A 15957-nucleotide genomic window follows, 5' to 3' on the forward strand; every position below is an offset into this window, starting at 1 on the left:
GAGTACCCACTTGGGTCACAGGATCATTTATCTAGAGTGAGGATTTCAGAGACCATCTACTCCAACCATTCATTTAATTAATAAAAAGCAAAACTTAGGCCCACGAAATTAAGTGAATTGCTTAAAATCACACAGATAATTAAGGGTCAGAAGTAGAATTTGAACTCTGGCCTGATTCCAGAGCCAAAGTTCTTTCCACCACACATTGGTCCTTGACTTTTGATATCTAATAGCAAGGATTCATAGGTTCATAGCTCTAGAGCTGAAGGGGCCTCAGAGACTACTGAGACCAACTCCCTCATTTTAGAGATGAGAAAACAGGCAGAAAGATGTTATTTGCCCAGGATAGCTAACAGAGTTATCTGAAGCAACATCTGAATTTAGGTCTTCCTGACCTCAAGCCAAGGGGCTTTAAAGGGGCCTTTAATGCTCTCCTGTAAGCATTGCTTATGTCTAGCCACATACACTTCCCTCACCACCACATTCTTCTATTAACCCAGAAATTCACAGCAATAATCACCAAAACGGATCAATTTTCAAATCTATTTTTAAAATATCACATTAGAAAACTCCCAGTTGTCAGAAGAGCAAAAAGTAGTACTCAAGAGCAAGTGCCAGATTTAGTAAGAACCAGTTAAAAACGTAATTGGGTAATGTTTAACAAAATAAATAAAAATATAATGCAATGGTTTTCTAAGTCAATAGCACAGCCGGCAGGGACATATTCCTGAGTTTGATACTTCTTCTGCAGAGTAGAAAGAACCTGAATGTGAAGTCACAGAATACAGCTTTGTTCTTCACTAGTCATGTCCTACAGAAGTCACTTACAGCCTCTCAAAGCCTCCATTTCCTTACTGTAAAATGAAGGGAGCTGGTCCTATAAAGTAATAACACCTGACTTTTTATACAGCATGATGAAGTGAAGAAATAGACAGAGAATTTAAATACTCTGACCAAAGATCACAGTAAGTAGCAGGGGCACTCTAATCGGATTTGATGGTCTTGAAGGACCCTGACAGCTTGGACATTCTGTAATTTTAGTTTTACAGGGCTACTTTAAATTATTGTTCTTTCTATTAATGAACAACAAATCCTTACAAAAATAAAAGGATAAATTCACACATCAGGTAAGACCAAACTCTTAAAATCCCAAAGATGTTCAACATCCCATCCTACTAATCATTTCCCTCACAAAACAGGTATAACACAAAAGTGATTGAAGTTCAGCAACTGAAATTGTGCTCATGCTTCTTTAAAGGGAATTCACTACTTCAACAAGGGAAAAGAATAAAAAATACATACACTCCGTCTGAAAATTATTTTAATAGTTACAAAACATTTTTTCACAGATTCAGTATAAAATAGCAGTTGATCTCTCCATAATTATTAGAATTATTTATACTTGAGGTCTTGGCGAAGTGGGCCTTGAAATCAACAAAAGGTCTTGGTCTGTTGGCTCAGAAATCATCCTTCTAAGCATCCTGCCCTTCCTGTGTCTGTCTTGCTCAGCTCTTAGGATATGACTATCTCCTTTAGAAATATCTTTCTTTCTTTATTCCTTCTTTGGAGGTTTGAAGTGAACTCTGCAGCGTTCATTAAATACCTAGTTATTTGAAACAAAAACAAAAGTCATTGAGAGTTGTCTTCTGTAAAACTAGGGCCTCAAACCAAAAGAAGTATTAGGTTGTAGAATAAAAATATTCTGGTCTTGTTTCAACTACACAAACTTGAAAAACATTTCCTTACTAAAAAAAGTTTCTTTACTAATTAATTTCAACTATGTTTTTTAAAAAATGTACCAAGGTTGGGGAAGGGGTAGACAAATAGGAGTCAATAATATCCATTTTTAAGACAACTGAAAAACTATAATGAATGTCAACTATCTTAAGGAAAAATAAAACTAGATAGACAAGTTACTCAGTAATATAATAGAGCACTGGCCCTGGAGTCAGGAGGACCTGAGTTCAAATCCGGCCTCTGACACTTAACACTTACTAGCCGTGTGACCTTAGGCAAGTCACTTAACCTAAACTGCCCTACCTGCCCCCCTCCAAAAAAGAAAAAAAATTCCAATGGCTCCCTATCACTTCCAAGATCAAATATAAAATCCTCCATTTGGTATTCAAAGTCCTTCCTAAGCTGGCCCCTGCCACCTTTCAAGTCTTCTTACCCTGAGATGCAGCAGCAAATTTTTGCTGCTCCTCAGACAATACCCTCCATCTCCTGACTCTGGATATTCTCACTGGCTGTGCCCTGTGCCTGGGATTCTCTCTCTCTACCACCTGCCCTCCTTGGCTTCCCCCTCAAGTCTCAGCTAAAAGTTCTACCTTCTATAAGAAACCTTTCCTGATTCCCCCACTGGCCCTCCCCTCCCGATTCCAGGGCCCTCTCTCAGTTGTAATTTGTCTTTTATAAACTTATTTGTACATTGTTGCTCCCTTCAGACTAGAAGCACCTTGAGAAGGGACTGTTTTTTGCTTTTATTGTCTCCCAGCACTTAGCACAGAGCTGGCACTTAATAAATAAGTTTATGCCCTGACTGGTCAGAGCATAGGGTACTCTGCAGGGGAGAAGTGGGAAAAGAAAAATGGAAACATTAGCAGGAGGTAGGAATTATATTGCTCTTGCAATTCCTTCTTGTCTTCAAAGTACAGGAATTATGATGTGACAATGCAGTCCATTTAAAAAAGAAGTTATTTTTACCCCCAATCTTTAGCTCTTTAATCACAGAATATTAGAGCTCTATGGAAAGAAAGTCAGAGATCATTTACTCTAGAGTTTCTTATGAGTTTCTTACTGAGGGTCTGTTAACTCACTTTTAAATATTATAAGTTATTTCAATATACATAATATAGTCAGTTTTCCTGGTAATCCTATTTATTTTACGTATTTAAAAACATTATTCTGAGCAAAGTCCATGAAACCAAAGCAAGAAGAGGTGAAGTGATTTGCCCAAGGTTCACACAGGTAATAAGAAACAAAAGACAAGACTAAAACCAGGGATCGTCACTCCAAGTCCCCTGCTGTAGCACTTTTCTTGTAATATTGGTAAAAATTAGTTGCTATGATACTGGAGAAAGTTTTGGCTGGGAAATCAAATAATAATAACCTGGCTAAAGGAGAATGTCAGCATGTATATACAGATCTCAAAAGTTAATCTCAAAAAATTCATTTCAAGGTAGTCTTTGAATAAATGACAAACTATATTTTCAATAAAAACAAACAAAAAACCACTTCAGAACTTTAGTAAGGATAGTATTATTGAACTGGTATTAATCTGAACCTAGAAAACTTTTGACAGTAAAAGTTTTGTAATCAGATATACTGGAGTGTAAGGAGTCATGAAAGGGTGACTATTTTTGTATGTAAATTTTGGGAAGGTCATACATTTCTGATGAAAAAGGCTAATTGTGGGGTGGCTAGATGGTGCAGTGAATAGAGCACTGGCTCTGGAGTCAGGAGGACCTGAGCTCCTCAGACACTTGTGGGCCTCAGACACTTAACACAAAAACGAGTCGTGTGACCTTGGGCAAATCACTTAACCCCAATTGTCCTACCATCCTCCCTCCAAAAAGCAAAAAAAAATGCTAATCATAAAAACTTTCCTATGGCATAGTAAAATAATTATCCTTATTAACTAAAATTTAAATCAGTGTTAAGAACGTCAGAAATACTGCACCACAGCTAAGTGTGGGGGTACACCCTTGCTGTGGGGGCTGAGCAAGTCCATCAGGTATCCACACTCAGTTCAAAACTACTACAGGGAAGAAACCCTGAGAGCTGCCTATGGAAGAAAGAACCCAGGTCTGAAAGGGTGTGAGGTTGGGCTCAGGAGTGGTTGCTGTCCTTCCAGCCTAGGTAAGATAGGGAGACCCAGTCCCACACCTCTTCCCTCTCCAAAAAGAAATACTGCATAAGCAACACCTCCCAGGCCCAAGAGAGATAATGAATCAAGAACATAAGTGTATATCTTTGGCACATAACTGCTGCTGTGAAATTATTTTTAGGACTTGTTTGTATTTAAATCCTAAACAATAATGACTCTGTTAAGATGTTGACAAAGATGAGAAATTAGCAAAGAAACTAATTTTCCTCCAAATGACAGATTTTTCTTCCTATCCTCAGAGCAGCAAGGCTCTTAATCTTCAGTGCCTCTCTCTGGCTCTGCTGTTTCAGAGTGGTCATGGTCAGTTCATTCCCCCAGTTCTGTGATTATGTCAGACTAAATAGAGAACAACTGTCAACCAACTAAAACAAATCAGAAAGGGCAAGCAGAGCAAAGTGCTGTGGGTACCTTCCAGCTTTGGTCATTTACTACTTCTTCAACATTCAGTTCTGACTGCATCCATTTTAACTGCAGGAAAGAAAAGCAGGGAAGTGTACATGAAGTTATACAAGCTAAAATTAAAACGCCTAAAATCAAGGAATATTCACACAGGACTAAATTTTTAATTTATAAAACATGAAACATTTGTTTCTTAACTGTTTGTATTATTTAGTTAACGTCATATTTACTAATACAATTTCCTCCCCTTTTGCAGACATTTAAATTTTATACTGAAATGGACAGGAGAAATCATACAAGTAAACTGCTGCTGGAGCCAGGATGAAGTGGGTACACTGTAAGATTATTGTAGTGAATTCAAGGTCTAGGTTCTGGAGTCAAATTCACCTCACCTGAGAAGCACAGCGATTAAAAAAACAACAGGGCAGCTTTGTTGCCAATACCACTGTGTGATATGACCAGGCGTCATGCTAGCAAGCTGGAATTAGTATGAATAAAGAGGCTGAACGTAATCATTTCCTTAAATTTATGAGGCTATTCACAAATTTCTGATTAAATGGTATAAACATTATTGATTCATTTTAATTTGAAATGATTGACATCTAAATATACCAAGTACATCCCCCCCAAACAAGCAAAGCAACCTAAAAATAATTTGCAATGATATACGTCATGTCCCATTTTGTAGCTTACTATTTAATGGAGAGGCTGCGTGCTTGGCCTTTCATAATTTGGCACCAATGCTGTTCGATGCATTTGTTCTGAGTTTTGTTGCCATTTACCGTTGTCTTCACCTGAAGTGTTCTTTTGCCTCTGCTCTCCTCACTCCACATCATCTAAGTCTTCCCATAGTTCTCTGAATAATTCATATTTGCTATGTCTTGTGGTATAATATTCTATTACATCTATATACCACAACTCCAGTCATTTTTCAATTAGAGGTACATTCTTTCTGTTGCCTGGGTTTTTAGTTGTTTTCGCTATTACAAATAAGTATGAATGGGATACTCTCTGCACCACTAGAGGGAGCACTCATATTAATAAGATCAAGGTCCATACACAGAAGGCTTATGTTACTATGAATGTTTTTGTTTATATGGGCCCTTTTTTGTTGCCAATAATCTTCCTATAGCAAAAACCCAGTAGGGAGATCGATGGGTTAAAAGGTAAGAATAATTTAGTAACTTCTTAATCCCTAACACAAAGCTGTTTCCCAGAATGGTTGAATCAGTCAATACATCTCAACCAATGAAGTACCATAAGGGCCTTATTAAAAAACTTGGGAGCCCCTGATTTGGGGAAATGTAGTTACTTAAGCCCTTTCCCTTTAGCTTTCAACAAAAAAAGTTTCTTTTGCCCTCCCCCTCTTTCCTTCAATGACTTTTATGGAACTCTCAGAGCTGCTGTTTCTGGGGTTGGGGTAGAGGAAGTGTTGGGGAAAAGAGACCAGGGGTGAAAAAAAAAATAAAAAACAAACACATTTGCTCATCAAAACTGGACGGAGAAAATTACTGAGGGAGTGGGGGTGGGAGAATATGTAAGCACACATGATCCTCTGTTACTCATCTAACTGTTTTGAGCCATGGATGAGGGTTGACTAAGATCAATAACATTTTACAGAAACACATTACTTTGCTTAAGTAATCATTGACCAGAAGTTGAATGTGTAAATATGTGTAATGTTTAACTCATAATGTGCCACCTACTTACCACATACAATGAATGCCCCAACAAATAGCAGTCTAGGTCAAGAGGAATTTGAACAGTGGCTCATAAGGGCAGTCCTGAACACAAAGAAACTCTAAGTCTTGCTTAGGCTAAAACCTAGAGGCATTAAACTGAACTGATTTTTTAAAAAAAGTTTTAAAATAACATCTTACGCACATTTCTACAATCATAATCATATCCTCTGCACACCAATCCATGCTCCTTCTTGTCTATGCACTTACTTTTTTCAAAGACTCAGACAACTAGAGTTGAACAGGACTTGAAAATCATCTAATGTGACTCTTATCATTTTAGTAATGAGGAAACAGACAGAGGTCCAGAAGTGAAATGATTTGTCCCCGCACAGATATTTGGTGGATAGAATAAAAACTAGGTTCTCTGACTTCCAGACTAGTGGTCACACCCCGCCCCCCCCTCCACTACAGCATGCTGTCTCCCACTTGAAAATCTTCATATTAAAAGCTCCTATGCATATGGTACTTTAAAGTTGACAAAATATTTTCTTCACAAAGATTCTATAAGGTAGGTTGTGTAAGTATCCTCATTTGACAGATGAGGAAACAGGTTCAGAAATAAACTGATGGTTGCATGCTAATAAATTTTAGATTTATGACTCAAATCCTTACCTTCTGTACCTTCTGCCTCCAAGTCTGGTGTTCTTCCTACCAGTATATATTTTAACCATGTGCATGTGAATATGTTTACACAAAAGTACCTCTAAGACTATATGGTCCCAGGCAACAGTCCACATTTTGGAATAAACAATGATCAGGCAGGTGGGAACTAGGGAAGTATCCCTGAGGAAATTCCATTGTAGGAAAATTGCATTTCCAGCAGAAATGCAAGGTTGATGATGACCAAATAAAAGTCCTTTAAAAGTCCTCTTGAAACTAGTTTCAGCAGAGGAAAGAGCCTATGTTACAATTATGCGTCTCTCAGGGTGCTTTTATCCTTATCTCTTTCTACTAGAAGTCCCAGAAACTATCAGAGTTTAAGGGTACCACACGTCTTCATCCATTACTGCTAAGAGGTGTTACTGTCTCTGCGTACCTATCTTTGAGGGAGTGCCCATAACTGGTTTATAAAATTTTGTAACCCTGTGTGTATATAACTCACGATTTCATTGACTTCTATTCCTTTCCTATCCTGGAAACATCCCTGGTCCTTATCTCCAACCAATCACAATTCTCCAATCCAATCAACATTTATTAAGTGCCCACTATGTGCCAGGCACTGTGACAATCCACTGGGGATACAATTAATAAAAAGGCAGCTCCTGTCCTCAAGGAGCTTACAAGGTAAACCAAGAGACAACACATAAAAGGAAGGAGGGAAAGTGGAGTAGGGGAATACCTGATGGTCCCCAAGTTGGGGGGATGGGGCGCGGGAGAGAAGGAGAATCTTGTGTGTGGAGTTGAAGCCCAGCAGAGATGTAGTCAAAGGAGATGAACAGGCAGTTTTCAGAATTAGAAATTACAGCTAACTATAGTCATATGAAAAAAATGCTCTGAATCACTGCTGATTAGAAAAATGCAAGTTAAAACAACTCTGAGGTAGCATTTCACATCAGTCAGATTGGCTAATAGAACAGAAAAGAAAAATGGCAAATGTTGGAGATGTGGAAAAATCAGGACACCAATGAAGTACTGGTGGAGTTGTGAACTGATCCAACCATTCTGTAGAGCAATTTGGAGCTCTCCTCAAAGAGCTATAAAACTATGCATACCCTTTGATCCAGCAATACCTTTGCTAGGTCTCTATTCTAAAGAGAAAAAAAAATAAAGGGAAAAGGACCTATCTGTACAAAAATATTTATAGCAGTCAAAGAACTGGAAATTGAGAGGATGCCCAACAATTGGGGAATGAATGAACAAGCTGTGGGATATGATAATGATGGAATACTATTGTACTATAAGAAATGACCAACAAGGTGGTTTCAGAAAAACCTGAGAAGACTAACATGAACTGATGCAAAGTGAAGTGAGCAGAACCAGGAGAACACTGCACAATAACAACAGTACTGTACAATGACCAACTGAATGACTTAGCTATTCTGAGCAACACAACGATCCAAGGCAATTCCAAAGGACTTATGATGAAAAATGCTATCCACCTTTAGAGAAAGAAATGATGGAATCTGAATGCAGGCTGAAGTAATACTTTATCAACTTTATTTTTTTTGGATTTTCTTTTTTTGGGTCTGTGTTTTCTTTTGCAACACAACACAGTCAAAAAAAAGAGAGGCACAATGCACAAAAGTTTTGGTGTCCTACTAAGTGTTTCACTGCTACGCTCTAGTACTCTGAAACCCTTAAGAATCTCAAACGGTGCATTAAGTAGACAATGCTGATGGATTATATAAAGCTGGTATATCCTTCATGATGTCCAATGCCATCCACCAGCCATGAAAGACAAAACATTAGAGATAATGTCAAGACCTTGTCAGTCTCGGCACCTTCAACATTAGTGACTAATATCCCATCAGTATCTCCCTGGTTTTCAGAGGGTGACCAAGGTAGAAAGGTTTATAGCAGTGTATAACTGGCTCACACTGCCATCTGACACAGAAGCAAATAAGATTTAGGTTAAAAAAAAATTAGTTTTAAGAATTTCAGGGGTGGCCAGCTAGCACAGCGAGTAAGAGCACCGGCTCCAGTGTCAGGATGACCTGGGGATCGAATCCTGGGCTCAGACACTTAGCACCCACCCAGAAACACCTGGCCATGTAATCTTGAGTAAGTTACTTAACCCCAATTGCTTTAAAAAAAAAAAAAAGAATTTCACTAGCTATACTGTATCTATGGTATTCTAGCTTTCATGCATTATGAAAAGTGAATATTTTGTGAAATTGATGGGGTTTTTATTAAAATGTTAGCACAAAAGGTTACAGAATTCTAGGGAATTACTAGTGAGAAAAAAGTCTGCATGTTACCAAATTTATTTTGTGTATTGAATTTTATGAGTTATTCATGGTTAATCCATTAGGAAAAGTGCATATTATCAGAATTAAACTAAAACTTAATAAATATATATAGTCAAGTAAAACAAAACCACACCTTGGCTATGTCCAAAAATTTATGTCTCATTTTGTACCTTGAGTTCATTACCTCTCTGTCAGGAGTTAGGTAATATGTTTCATCACTTTAGTCCTCTGGAATTGTGCTTGGTCATTGTATTAAACAGAGTCCTTAAATTTTTTTTTAGTTGTTTTTCTTTAAAATATTGTTATTATATAAATTATTTTCTTCTACTTACTTCACTCTGTTTCAGTTCATACAAATTTCAGATTTGTCTGAAACTGTCCCTTTTGTTATTTCATATGGCACAAAAGGGTCCATTATACTCACATACCATAATTTGTTTAGCCACTCCGCAATTACTAGGCACCCCCTTAGTTTCAAGTATGGGATTTATGATAAGAAAAAAAAAATCACTGAACTGATGGGAACACAGAGACCTGAATTTTAGTTCCAGCTGGGCTAACAAGCAGCTCTATTGGTTATTACCAACTTTACCCCTTTAGGTTTCAGTGATCTTCCAAGGTCCTTTCACCTCTAAGATACCAAAATTCTATAACGTCTCCATTACAACATTCTTACTCCACCTTATCACAGCATGTACACGATGCTGGCTTCTTGAAAGTTAGGTCATTAGAACACAAGCTCTGGTAAGGTCTACAAGACTGAAAAGTCGATTCTGGCCAGAGGCTATTCTTGCTGCCTGAAGAGCACCCTAGATAAGTATAGAGAGGCTCACTGTCAGAAGGCTGGCCAATAGATAATGGATTCTTTGATCGTAACAAAACACAAACACAGATAAAAATATAAAATGGTGCTCAATCTTGTACTGGCTCATTCTCTGCAGGAGGTAGAAGGGTAGAAGTGACTGACACACTACTGCAGGAACTAGACCACATCCATATCACCACAAAGTATTAAGAAATCTAGAGGAAGGCCTCTAGTCCTGTCTCCACAAGGCAAAGGCAAAGCAAAGATCTTCTACCCTACAGATGAAACCTTACATGATGTAGAGAACCTGCCAAGCATAACATCATTCCCTTTTTTCAAAAGGTCACCCCACTGTTGTCACAGCCACAAAGAGTGGTAAACATCCAGAACTTGGACAGCTCTTTAATCAAGAAGGGCAAATATCACTTAATGACTATACAATTTCAACATACTAAGAGAAAAAAAATTACTCAAGATTCTGAAATTTCCATGATCATTTCAACCATTAAGAAGAAATCTAACTGGGGCGACTCCTAGGACACTTCTTTGTGCTAAACCACTAAAACCCTGGTCAAAATTCTTCTGTAGCAGTTACTGAATCTATCTATCATTAGAACATTCCTAGAATGACACTGTGCCTTTGGAGAAGAATAGAACAACAGACAATTGCATATTAAAAATTAGAAAACTGTTAAGAACTCCAGAAAAGGCAGGATGGCATAGTGGAGAAGGGGTCAGCCCTGGAGGGAAGAACATCTGGGGCTCAAGTCCCACCTCTGACATAAATATAGCGCTGGGATCCTGGGAAGGTTATTTAATCTCCCAGTGACCCAGGCAACTCTCTAAATTTTAGTTACAAAGTAGTTATTAATCTGTAATGTTCAAAGGGGTTTTCTCACCAAGAATTCCCTATGAATGAAATTTTAGTCTACTAAAGAAATTTTAGATCCTTAAAAGAAAGCAAAGCAAAATTACATACAGTATTAAGACAATGCAAAAACATTTTATGCTATCAATAGATCTAGATTCACATATCTTTGATATAAAACTAGCTACTCCCAATTAATAAGTGAAATAATGGTATGCTTACTTGTTTCAGCATGAATGGGTTATCTGACTCATTTTCCATCACCAAGGAGGTGAAGCAAGCCTACGTGATATATTCCAGCATTTTTTTAAAAAGTTGGCCTGCTTGATGATGCAATGGGGAGCCTACCTGTCTTAATATGTTTTCAGATATCTGGGAAACTCTTCTGATCAACATTACAGGGAGCAAACTACATCACAGAGAAATTATTTTATGCCAGTTGCTTGTTCACACACAAATGAGCAAACAATTGATTAAAAAAAACTATTTTGAAGATTCAATGTCATACTGGGACTTGGCTGTCAATAGGATAGGCTAGCTGAGGGGTCCAAGAAATTTTTCTAGGAAAAATTAAGAACTACTTCCGCATTAGAAGTTAACCTTCGAAAAAAATTTCTTTAAAAATATTACAAAATGCAAGTGTACTAATTATAATTGGAAAAATGAAAATATAAAACTCTTGAGATATTGCCTTATACTCACCTAATCGGGAAAGACAATATAAGATGATAAAATTCGATGTGATATGTTTGTGGGAAAATCTGCATGCTAATATATTGCAGGTGAAGCTATGAGCAATATCAATTTTTTCAGAAAGTAATATGGAATTGTACCACAAGTTACAAAAATGTTCCTACTCTGGCTGACCAATCCCTTTACTAATTTTATCTCATGATGACATAATAGACAGGAGAAAAAAAAAAGATTTATCTATATAAAAATGTTCCTAACAGCACTATTTGCAAAGGCAAAAAAACTGAAAACAAATCATGCACCAATACCTGGGGTAAAAGTTGAACAAATTTTAGGATATGATATAACTGCTCTATTAAAAATAATGAATAGGAAGAACTTTAAAAGAAACATAGCTAGGACTTACATGAAGCTATTCAAAGCAAAGACCCAGAAGAACAAAATGCATAGTGACAATCAACTATGTAGGCAACAGTAAATAACAACAAAATTCGTGTTAAATACAGATGGTTACTTTGTTACCGTTTTGTTAAAGTTAATATACACAGCCTCTATTTCCTGAGATCAGTAGTTCTGAAACTTTGAGTCTCAGGACCCCTTAAATATTATTATGGACTTCCAAAAAAGCTTTTGTTTATGTAGGTTATAGCCATCAATAATTACCATTTTAGAAATTAGAGTGTATCAGTATATTATGAAAATAGTTTTGACTTTACCCATTCCCTAAAAGGGTACTGGGGACCCCAAGGAATCACGACATCTTGAGAACCACTGCTTTAGATGATATATGAATATCAGAAGTATAATTTTACATACACAATCATTCATATTCACTTTTTTTATACTGTTTAGTTACGTTCAGTGTTCATGGGTTTAAACTTTTTTTTTTCCATTTATTTGAAGCTGACACTTGTTAATGGAAATTAAAATGTATTAACTAAAAAAAATATATAAGTATAGTTCTACTTACCTTTGTCTGCTCTTTTCTAATTTGCTTTAATAATGTTAAATCATTCAAATCCTTCTCTCTCTGTTCTTGAAGGGTCTTTACTACCGCTGATGTCTGAGCTATGCAGTTTTTTATTACTTTTTCCCTGCTGGCATGAGCTTCCATCAACTAAAAGAAGAAAGCAGAAAAAAAACCACACACAATAAAAGCTTTAAATATCAAGACTATAAGAAACCAAAATTCTTAAACAAATAACTTTATAGCACAGAAGATTTTGCTGGGTATTTTATATTTATCTACAAAAGAAGAAAAAAGATAAGGAAGTCAAGCTGCTAAAAATGTGGAGGTTCTGATGATATGTAATAATCAAAGGTTGGGGGGAAAAAGTTTTATTTCTATAGGATTTGCCTCTATAATTCCTCCTTCCTTCCTCTATCTTCCTTTGCCCCTTCCTCACCCTGCTTTTATAGTTCATGCTTCTTCCTCTGATTACCCTGCATTCATTTCTTTCCCTTGTCTCTATCCAATTCTTCCTACATCATTTTCTCTTATTTTGGGTGCAGGAGGCCTTTGAAGGCTACTGCTGCTGGGCAACTTCTCAATGTTAGCCTTTCTCTCCTGTCATCTTTCATTTTTTCTTCTCTTGCTGTCACCTAGTGATAGGACTGAATAATCAAGACCTACTGTGGTGATCAGATCTTTAGGTCCAGTGTCTAAATCTATTATTATTATCATTGTTTATGCCAGACCTGTAATTTAATTGATATAAGGAATTCCTGGTAAGGAAACTACCAATACAGATCTGTAACTGTGCTACAGTTGACACTCTTAGCTGCCTAGGGACACTGGGAGATTAGTGACTTGCACAGTGTCACATGCCTAGTATGTGTCAGGTGGGAGTTGCATTCAGGTCTTCTGGACTCCTCAACACAGTTCTCTACCCACTAGACAGCACTGCTTCTCAATTGTATCTACATTTATATGAAATCAAAACATGCATGGCATATGTCTCACGTCTTCAAAACCCAGTGAAGTTGTATTTGTGTGAAACCTCTGTGGGAGTACCTTGGGGGTCCCCAAGCAGGTGGGGACAAATGGATGACTGACACACAAAAGGCAGGAAGAAATGCCCCCAGACCAAAGAACTGAGAATTGAGGGGATGTCCATCCACTGGGGAATGGCTGGACAAGTTGTGGTATAGAAATGTAATGGAATTCTATTGTGCTATAAGAAAGGATGAGCAGGCAAATTTCAAAAAAACCTGAAAAGTCTTACATGATGCTGAGTGAAGTGAGCAGAACCAGGAGAACACTGTACACAGTAACAACAACATTGTGGAATGATCAGCTAAGACTGACTTAGCTCTCCTCAGCAATTGATCCAAGACAATTCAAAAGACTCATGATGAAAAATGCCATCCACATCCAGAGAAAGAACTATGGAATCTGAATGCAGGGCGAAGCACTATTTTCACTTATTTTTTCCTTTCCTGGGGTTTTTCCCTTTTGTTCTGATTCTTTTTTTCACAACATGACTAATGTGGAAATATGTTTAACACGATTGTACATGTGTAACCTATATCAGATTGCTTGCCGCCTTAGGGAAAAGGAGGGAAGGAAAAAATTTGGAACTCAAAATCTTATAAAAGTAATGTTGAAAACCATCTTAAATGTAATTGAAAAAAAAAATACTATTAAGTGAGGGGGAAAAAAAGAAATGCCCCCAGATCAAAAATTTTTAAAGGACTACAGGCTTGCCACAACAAGCAATTCAACCCCTTTAGAATTTTGTCATATTGAAATTGCTATTGTAGAAGTAAAAGGTAATTACAAAAGGTCTAAACAAAAGACATGAGGAGATTTAAAAAGAAACCTAAGAAGGATTAAAAGATCTTATTGACTGGGAGAATGAAGTTCTGAATCCAGAGTTTTGTGTGAATAGTTTTCAAATCAGAAGGAAGACATTTCTGGAAAAAAAAAACCCACAGCAATAGCGCATAATACAAAAGATACATAAGACAAAAGGAATCATTCCATATCTATCTATCAAATTTGAATTACATATAGGATCTTATTTTTTGGGATAGGTAGGATCAACCTTCTTCTACCTCCCAAACATTTATCATCTTGGAACCTTTGTTGAGCCAATCTTTTTTTAAAAAACAGTTAACATATTTTTGTTGTTACATCTTCTGGGATTTAAAATCCATTTGAAATAATTTTTCACACTAAGGAGTAGCAAGGGAAAATGTGCACATTGAAGCAATGCATATTTCAAAAGCAAAATTAGGAATATTTATTCTGGAGTATGCACTATATCAAATAAAAGATGTACTTAGGAGTACTTCAATTCTGAATGACAAGGATGCTGGTGTCAACAATAATTATTTTGCATTTATAAGGTGCTTCTAAAAGTTCGCAGACTAGTATTTCTGTCAATACTGATCTCCAAAATTGGAGCCTCAAAACACATTCCCTAATGGTATCCCATAAAGAAGTATACCACTAGGAGCTATTTTTAAAAATTCATTATGGGTACAGTGAAAAACTAAACTACATCCTCAAGGGAATTTGTCCTCAAAGAACAAGGTCTAGAACTTCTAAGAAGACAGGTGTAATGGTTATGGGATTTGAAGATCTTCCATGCCCCTTGAACTTGCTGATGTAGCAGGAAAGGGTGGGGAGAGGAAGCCAAAGCCAAGCTAGAGTCAGTGCGTGACTGGAAGTGGCAGGAATTTTTTTTTTTTTTGAGCCAGCCAGAATTTCTGCTAAGGACTCCTGCTGAGGACTGCCAGGAACAGGAAACGTGTGGGGACTGGAGCTGCTGGGAGCAAGCTGCGTAGATGCTGAGCGGCTGCCATGAGCAAGGAGAGGAGGATCTTTGCCTGAGGTAGCCTGTTCTGTTTCAAGAGTTTGAGAATGTGGGTTAACTACGAGTGCCAATTCCATAACTACTGTGATGGCTTTGACTTTCTGGTTTGGGGACTCAGTTTTCTGGTATTTGAATAAATGTAATAGCTAAATCCCCCATGTATAGAGCCTGTTACATTTTGTGATTACTAACCATATCCGCATATTTATAGTTACTGTAGACATTGTGAATACTGCATTGTTGATACAACAGGGAAAGTTAAAGAACTAAGTCAGTTCAAGAACTAATAACAGAACACCTAACAGAGCTACACAAAAACTCATACTGTCTACATTTAGTCCCACAGATTCCCTCTTTTGCTCTCACCCATACTAGTAGTATCACATCATTTATTTAAGACCATGCGAATACAAGGCATTCTAAGATTCATACAGATAGATGCTTATCACACAGATTTATGCACAGATGTACAGCTATGCAGATGTATCCACAAATATACACAAGAAAATATATGCAATTTATAGAAACTTTATCCAAATTATTCAAATTCAAATAACCATAACCATATGCATTCACACACACATAGCTTAGCTTAAGTTATATCCCTCCATCTATCCAGACATGAATGGATTGACAAACCATTAAATGTCACTCACATATAAAGAAAGCTGAATTTTCCCTCTAGTACAGGGAGGGGTTTTCTAAGTTTTTTTGGTATCACAGATCTCTTTGGCAGTCTGGTGAAAATCTATGAACTTCTCAGAATAATGTTTTTTGATGTATAAAATAAAACAAACAGGATTATAAGAGGAATCAATTACATTGAAATAAATG

The 15957-nt window shown here is 37.0% G+C and overlaps 1 protein-coding gene across 2 annotated transcripts in view; it reads right to left on the reverse strand.

The window, feature by feature from the left end:
* Positions 1 to 1303: 1303 nt before the first annotated feature.
* MIX23 (mitochondrial matrix import factor 23) overlaps positions 1304 to 15957 on the reverse strand; it is a 32110-nt gene continuing 17456 nt past the window's right edge. For both annotated transcript variants that reach the window (XM_069064916.1, XM_069064917.1), the window contains 3 exons: positions 12273 to 12419; positions 4295 to 4354; positions 1304 to 1603 (listed from right to left, as the gene is read on the reverse strand). In XM_069064916.1, coding sequence (XP_068921017.1) covers positions 1553 to 1603; positions 4295 to 4354; positions 12273 to 12419 — 258 coding nt within the window. In that variant the 3' untranslated portion in view covers positions 1304 to 1552. The remainder of the gene's footprint in view (positions 1604 to 4294; positions 4355 to 12272; positions 12420 to 15957) is intronic.

This window comes from Petaurus breviceps, unplaced genomic scaffold (genome assembly GCF_028583685.1).
Source record: "Petaurus breviceps papuanus isolate PSGF00001 unplaced genomic scaffold, PetGlider_PUasm1.0 90654, whole genome shotgun sequence".
Lineage (NCBI taxonomy): Eukaryota > Metazoa > Chordata > Mammalia > Diprotodontia > Petauridae > Petaurus > Petaurus breviceps.